Below are 7,500 nucleotides of genomic sequence, written 5' to 3'. Positions count from 1 at the left end.
TCCTCCTCCTCCTCCTCCTCCTGCGGGTGCCTCCTTACCTTCCGTAGCTTGAAGCGCCGCGGGCGGGCGTCCAGCGCCTCCTTGAAGGTGGCGTCGAAGGGGTTGGGCGCGGCGGGGCGCGGAGGCGGGTACTGGAAGCCCTCGAGGTAGCACGAGTCGCCCCGCGGGGCCTCCTCCTCCTCCTCCTCGCCGCTGGCGCGCACCTCCGGCCGCCGCTCCAGCCGCTTGCGGTCCCCTGTGGCGGGCGTGGGAGGGGTGCAGGCGAGGGCGGCGTTGGCCAGGTTGCGGGCGGCCACGGCCTCGTCGGCGGCGGGGCTGGGCTCGGGGAAGACGCTGGCGTCCTGCGTGCCGTCGCTGAGCGCCGCCAGCTCGCGCCGCGACAGGTCGCCGAAGCCCTGGTCCTCGAAGCGGCTGCCGCGGTTCGAGGGCCAGAGCGCGTCGGCGGGCGCCAGGCGGTGCTGCGTGAAGGCGGGCGGGCTGGCCTCGCGGTGCTGGCGAATGCTCGCCGCGTGCTCGAAGTCGGGACGGAAGAGCACGGGTGAGTCCGTGGGCGGCGCCGCCAGCACGGGCGCCTCGCTGTCGCCCAGCAGAAAGGGCGGCGCGGGCGTGTCGGCCGCCTCGTGGGGCTGCGCGTGGTCACTGTCGCCGCAGCTCACCAGGCCGCTGTCATTGTCACTATCACATCGCACCTCCGTCAGCGGCAGGTGCAGCCGCGTGCTGCCGCCGCCACTGAGGGGCGCGGCGGGGGCGGCGCCCCGCGTCAGGTCCGGCTCGTCCATGAGGCAGCAGGGCAGCCCCGCGCGCACCACGTCACACTCCTGCCCCCCACTTTCACTCCCCCTGTCCCCGCCAGTGTCCGTGGGCGCGGGCGCGGGGGGCCCGCGCGTGCGGGGCGAGGGGGGCACGCACACCACGCTGCCCAGCGCTGCCATGTCCGTGGGGCTCGTCCAGCGGGGGGCGCACTCCCCCACGCCCGGCTCCCGCCCCTCCACGTGGGGCCACATCACGCCCAGGGAGCGCGCGACGCCCTGCGACAGCACGGCCACGCGCGACAACACCTCCGTCAGCATGTTAGCTCCGCCGCGCCCGCCGCCGCGCCGCCATGCCGCACCCGCCGACGCGCCCTGCCGCCACGCCCGCTGAGGCCACGCTCATGCTCCCGCGCCGGGCATGGCACGTCGCGCGCCGCTGCTCGCAGGGCGGAGATCTGACACCTGTGGGAGGAGCGGCTTGACACACACACACACACACACACACACACACGTACACACTGCCTGCACGCACACACAGGCAAGCACCCAGGACAGCCGTACACAGGGAGAGTGAGGCCAGTCGCTAGCTTTGGTGAGAGCCGCTAGTGCTAGCTGCCCCCCCCGGCGCCCGCCTCGACACAACCACCGGGGCCTTCAGGCATCACTGTTCTTGCCTCCTGGTGCTGACCCTGTGTCGAGGCAGCAGCGCCGGGCGGGAGGCAGCGGGCAGGGGCGGCATGGAGGCAAGATGGCGTCCAGGAGCCCATGGCCACACTCTCCCTGTCTGACACACACACACACACACACACACACACACACACACACACACTCCACGACAATCCCTTCACCCTCCACGAATTTGGGCTACGAACGAGAGAGAGAGAGAGAGAGAGAGAGAGAGAGAGAGAGAGAGAGAGTGAAGTCATTATCGCGACAAGTCAGCTGGGTGATGTAACAGCTGTTTTGGTGACGAGGCTCTCTCTCTCTCTCTCTCTCTCTCTCTCTCTGATTAGGTGTCTGTGTGTCTCACGACTTAACGGAATAGCAAGGACACGCACACACCCACGTACACACACACACACACACACACACACACACACACACACACACACGTACATTAAAACTAAGTGCATATCCGTGCGTCACTTTCTCTCTCTCTCTTTCCGCATTAAATAAAGTGCATTGCCTAAAATACTCTCTCTCTCTCTCTCTCTCTCTCTCTCTCTCTCTCTCTCTCTCTCAACTTGGTAACAACCCGAGTCAAGGCTGAAGGCTATATAATCAACGTCAACATTAAAGGCGAAAAAGTGTGAATTTCAAGGTAATTTTCGCCCTTATTGACATTATGAACTTTTTAGACAATTATTTACCTTGATCTTTGTTTTGTTTTTTTGCTTATTTTTGTTTTGTTTTTGTTTATTTTTTGTTTTTGTTTTGTAAGTTTACTTGCGTATGAAAAAGAGGAGGAAGAGGAAAAGGAAGATGATAATGAAGTAATAAGAGGGGACGAAGAAGAAAGGGAAAGGAAGAGGAGGAGGAAAGGAGGAGGAGGAGGAAGAAGATAAGAGATGAAGAACATGAACAAAGAATAAGAAAAAAAGAGGAAATAAGAGAGAAAGGAAGAAAAAGGAAGAAGAAAATGGAAGAGGAGGGAGACAAAGAAGAATGAGAGGAAGAAAATATAGATAAATGGAAGAAAAGACGAAGAAAAAGACGAATAAAAGGAGGGAAGAAAGAATTAGAAGAGAAAAAAGTATAAGTAGGAGAAAAAAGGAAGAAAAGAATGAATAAAAGAGGAAGAAAAAGGATGGATATGCAGGAGGAAGAAAAAGACGAAGATAAAGAAAAATGAAAGAGAGAAAGTGAGGAAGAATGGAAGAATTAAACGAGAAAGGAAAAAAAGAGAAGAGGGGAAGAGAAGAAGAAGGAGAAAGAGGAAGAAAATTAAGAAAAAAATAAAAGACATAAGAGAAGAAAGAAAATAAACAGGAAGAATAAAACGAAGAATAAAACAAATAATGATAAAGAAGAAAAGAGAAAGATTCACCAAAAAAAAAAAAAGAAAACAATAAAACGAAATAATAAAGGAAAAAAACCATGATAGTCTTTCCTCAGAATTCTTACATATTTTTCTTCGTTGTCTTCCTCCTTCAAAACAACAAGAAAAAAAGAAGACAAGACCAGGAACAGGACAGGTGGGTTACGCAAGACAATTTCCCGTTTTCTGTTATTCTCGTTTTCTTTGTTTTCGTTTTCTTCCGCGATCTTGTTTTGAGTGTGTGTGTGTGTGTGTGTGTGTGTGTGAGAGAGAGAGAGAGAGAGAGAGAGAGAGAGAGAGAGAGAGAGAGAGAGAGAGAGAGAGAGAGAGAGAGAGAGAGAGAGAGAGAGAGAGAGAGAGAGAGGAAGCAAAACGTTGACTGGAAGTTATGTTGTTTTCTTTGTCTTCTTTCATGTTTTGTTTTTGTTGTTTTGTTTTACTTGCTTTCTTCCTTGTTTGTTTTCTTGATTATTTTCTTTACTTGATTTGTCTTCTTGTCTAATTCCTTTTCCTTCTCTTCTTACTTTTATTGTTTTCTTTTTCTTTTTCTTCCTCTCTCTTTCTTTCCCTCTTCCTCTCTTCTTCCTTCTTTCTGTCCTCTCTTGCTGTCTCCTTTCTTTATCTTATTCTCCTTTTTTTCTTTATTTTTCTTATTTTCTTGCGTTGTCAGTCTGAACATATTTCCTCCTTTCTTTTTATTTCCCTCTTCCTGTCTTTTCTTTGCTGTCTCCTTTTTCTTTTTCCTTTTCTTGTTTTCCCTTTCTTTCATTATCTTATTCTTCTTTTTCTTTCTTTATCTTTTCTTATTGTGTTGTAACTCTCCTTTTATTTCCCTATTCCTCTATTTTCTTTACTGTCTCCTTTCTTCTTTTTCTTTCTTTTTCTTGTTTTCCTTTTCTTTCATTTTCTTATTTTCCTTTTTCTTTCTTTATCTTTTCTTATTATGCTGTAACTCTCTTTGTATTTCCCTCTTCCTCTTTTCTTTATCTTATTCTTCCTTTTCTTACTTTTTCTTGTTTTCCTTTCTTTCATTATCTTATTCTCCTTCTTCTTTCTTTATCTTGTTTACCTTGATGTCTCAGGTAACCCAGTATTCAAGGACAGGTGAGCTCTTGCGATACAGCTTTACCTGTTGGAGGCAATTAGATAACTCTGTCTCCTCCTCCTCCTCCTCCTCCTCCTCCTCCTCCTCCTCCACCTCTTCCTCCACCTCCTCCTCCGTCTTTTTCATCCCTATTGTTCTTTCTTCTTCCTATCTTTCATTTATTCTTCTTCGTCTTCGCCTCTTTTTTCTCCTTTTTCTTTCTTTCATTCTTATTTCTTCTTTTTCTTCTTCTTCTTCTTCTTCTTCTTCTTCTACTCAATTATCTTCCTCTTCTTTTCATCCTTATCATCATCATCATCTTTCTCCTCCTCCTCCTCCTCTTCCTCTTTTTATTCTTAATTTTGCTCTTTATATTCTTTTTTTATTTTCATCTTTCTCCTTTTTTCTTCTTCTTCTTCTTCTTCTTCTTCTTCTTCTTCTTCTTCTTCCTCCTCTTCTTTCTTTTCTTTATATCTATTGACTATTGAGTTTTGTTTTCTTCTTCTTTCACGTCCTTTTCATATTTTCTTCTTCTGAATTTTCTTGTTACTAATTTTCTTCTTTCTCATCTTCTTATTCTTCTTCTTTTCATTGTTTTTGTTCTTTATTTTCATCCTCCTCCTCCTCCTCCTCCTTTTTATTTAACTTCTTCATTCTGTTACTATTTTTCTTTCTCCTCCTCCTCCTCCTCCTCCTCCTCCTCTTCCTCTTCTTCTATTATTCAATTTGTCCTCTTTATTGTCTTCATCTCCCTTCCCTTGTTCCTCTTTCTCCTCCTCCTTTTCTTTTCTTCTTTTTCCTTTTATTGTTGTTTATTTCAATCTCTCCTCTTCCTGTAGTTCATTTTTTCTTCTTCTTCTTCTATTTCTCTTATTCCTCTTTTTTGTCTTCTTCTTCTTTCTGGTTGTCAATTTTTCATTTTCCTCCTCTTCCTCTTATTTTTTCCTCTTTTTTTTATTCATCGTCCAATTCTTCCTATTTCTCAACTTCATCCTTCTTCTTCTTCTTCTTCCTCTTCTTCTTCTTCTTTTTCTTCTTCTTTTTCTTCTTTTGTAATGGATCCTGTCTTTCGTAACTCCTTGTCATCGTTTGTTTTCCTCTCTCTCTCTCATACACTCAATACATTTAAACATTTATATTTATTTAGTTTTTTATTCATTCATTTTATTCTCTCTCTCTCTCTCTCTCTCTCATGAACATTAACAAAGCCATTTTCATCTAATTCCTCCTCCTCCTCCTCTTCCTCCTCCTCCACTTCTCCTCCTCCTCCTCCTCCTCTTCCTCCTCCTCCGCTTCTCCTCCTCCTCCACCTCCTCCTCCACTTCTCCTCCTCCTCCTCCTTCCTATCCGGTTTTCTCTCTCTACCTAAGCAGCCTCCTGACTAGTTGAAGAGAGAGAGATTGTATTACCTTCCTTTAATATCTTGTTCATTTTATTTCTCTTTAATTTGTTCTCTCTCTCTCTCTCTCTCTCTCTCTCTCTCTCTCGAAAGTGAGAGTGATAATGACCTATTGACCTCATTTCACTATCAATGATGGTGAGGGTGGTGGTGGTGGTGGTGGTGGTGGTGGTGGTGGTGATGGTGGTGGTGATGGTGGTGGTGGTGGTGGTTGTGGTGGTGTGGTTGGTGGTGGGGGTGGTGATGGTGGGGGTGGTGATGGTGGGGGTGGTGGTGGTGGTGGTGATGGTGTTGGTGGTGGTGGATGGTGGTGGGTGGTGGTGGTGGTGGTGGTGGTGATGGTGGTGTGGTGGTGGTGGTGGTGGTGATGGTGGTGGTGGTGGTGGTGGTGGTGGTGGTGCCAGGTGATGGTGGTGGTGATGGTGGTGGTGGTGGTGATGATGGTGATGAGGATGGTGGTGATGGCCATGTGGTTGTGATGGTGCCATGATGATGGTGCTGCTGGTGATGCTGATGCCATGACCTGGTGCTGATGGATGTGATTTTTTTTGCCATGACGTTTGATCTGCCATGCTGACGCTGATGCTGACTTTGATGCTGACTTATGATGCTTGATGGTGGTGATGATGACCTGCTGATTTTGCTGATGGTGGTGATCTGATGCTGCCATGCTTTGCTGAGGTTTGATGCTGTGGATGATGCTGATGATGGTGATGCTGACTTGATGACGTGGTGATGATGGTGGTGGAGGTGATGGTGGTAGGTGATGGTGGTGGTGATGGTGGGATGGTGGTGATGGTGATGGTGGTGATGGTGATGGTGGGATGAGGTGATGGTGGTGGAGGTGATGGTGGTGATGGTGATGGTGGTGGAGGTGATGGTGGTGGAGGTGATGGTGGTGGAGGTGATGGTGGTGGAGGTGATGGTGGTGGAGGTGGTGGAGGTGATGGTGGTGGAGGTGATGGTGGTGGTGGAAAATTGAGGAAATATTCATGATAACCCTCTCTCTCTCTCTCGCACCCAACACACACACAAACAAACAAACAAACAAAAACACGCTTCAAATTTACCTTCACTTTCACGTTTTTAAGAATTTCCTGTTTTTCTTTTTTTTCCTACAAAAAAAAAAAAAAAGAAATAAAACAAAATGAAGAGGAGGAGGAGGAGGAGGAGGAGGAGGAGGAAAAACCACCTCCTCCTCCTCCTCCTCTTCCTCTCTTTCGACTATTTTTTTTTTTGTCACATTTAAAATTACCGAAACGTGTATGATTACGTTATTTGCTCTCTCTCTCTCTCTCTCTCTCTCTCTCTCTCTCTCTCTCTCTCTCTCACTAAATTCTGAATCGTGATCGTATTAACATAGGCGATTCTCTCTCTCTCTCTCTCAGGACAACGCCTTCACAGGTGTATCCTACCGATTATCTGCCGGCACGTCCGCTGCACACACACACACACACACACACACACACACACACACACACACACACACACACACACACACACACACACACACACACACAATTTAGTCAGTCTTTAAAACCCACACCCACAAAAGAGAGAGAGAGAGAGAGAGAGAGAGAGAGAGAGAGAGAGAGAGAGAGAGAGAGAGAGAGAGAGAGAGAGAGAGAGAGAGAGAGAGAGAGAGAGAGAGAGAGAGAGAGTTAATTCATTTATTCTCTAATTTAATCCTCTAATATTTTTTCTGTAATTTTCATGAGCTTAAAAAAATGAATAAAAATCAAAATAAATATAAATGTTAAAATGTATTGAGTGTATGAGAGAGAGAGAGAGAGAGAGAGAGAGAGAGAGAGAGAGAGAGAGAGAGAGAGAGAGAGAGAGAGAGAGAGAGAGAGAGAGAGAGAGAGAGAGAGAGCAGGAGCAAATAGCATATATCCTTTTCTCTCCCTCTCTCTCTCTTTCTTCCTTTCCTCCCTTCCCTTCCCTCTCCCTTCCTCCTCCTCCTTCCCCCCTCATCCGCCTAGTAACCTCCTCCTCCTCCTCCACTTCCTTCCCTCCCCTCCCCCTCCCCCCCTTTCCTCCTTCCCTCCTCCCCTCCTCTGACCTTCCTCCATCCGCTGGTTAATTCTTCTCTCCACTCCTCCGTTTCCTCCAGTTTGTATTATGTTTTTTCTCTCCATCTTATTTTTTTCTCTACATTATTATCTCTCTCTCTCTCTCTCTCTCTCTCTCTCTCTCTCTCTCGTACCCTGCAGATAAAACGGGGTCT

General features: G+C 47.4%; 1 protein-coding gene across 1 annotated transcript in view; it reads right to left on the bottom strand.

The window, feature by feature from the left end:
* The window catches only part of LOC126994246 (ribosomal protein S6 kinase 2 beta-like), a 155,019-nt gene that overhangs the window by 55,209 nt on the left and 92,310 nt on the right, over nucleotides 1-7,500 (bottom strand). The window contains exon 3 of the mRNA XM_050853530.1: nucleotides 39-1,214. Coding sequence (XP_050709487.1) covers nucleotides 39-1,070 — 1,032 coding nt within the window. The 5' untranslated portion in view covers nucleotides 1,071-1,214. The remainder of the gene's footprint in view (nucleotides 1-38; nucleotides 1,215-7,500) is intronic.

The sequence above is a fragment of the Eriocheir sinensis genome, unplaced genomic scaffold (assembly GCF_024679095.1).
Source record: "Eriocheir sinensis breed Jianghai 21 unplaced genomic scaffold, ASM2467909v1 Scaffold754, whole genome shotgun sequence".
Taxonomy (NCBI): domain Eukaryota; kingdom Metazoa; phylum Arthropoda; class Malacostraca; order Decapoda; family Varunidae; genus Eriocheir; species Eriocheir sinensis.
Note: the sequence above shows the minus strand (reverse complement) of the source record. Positions and strands in the feature narration are given on the sequence as shown.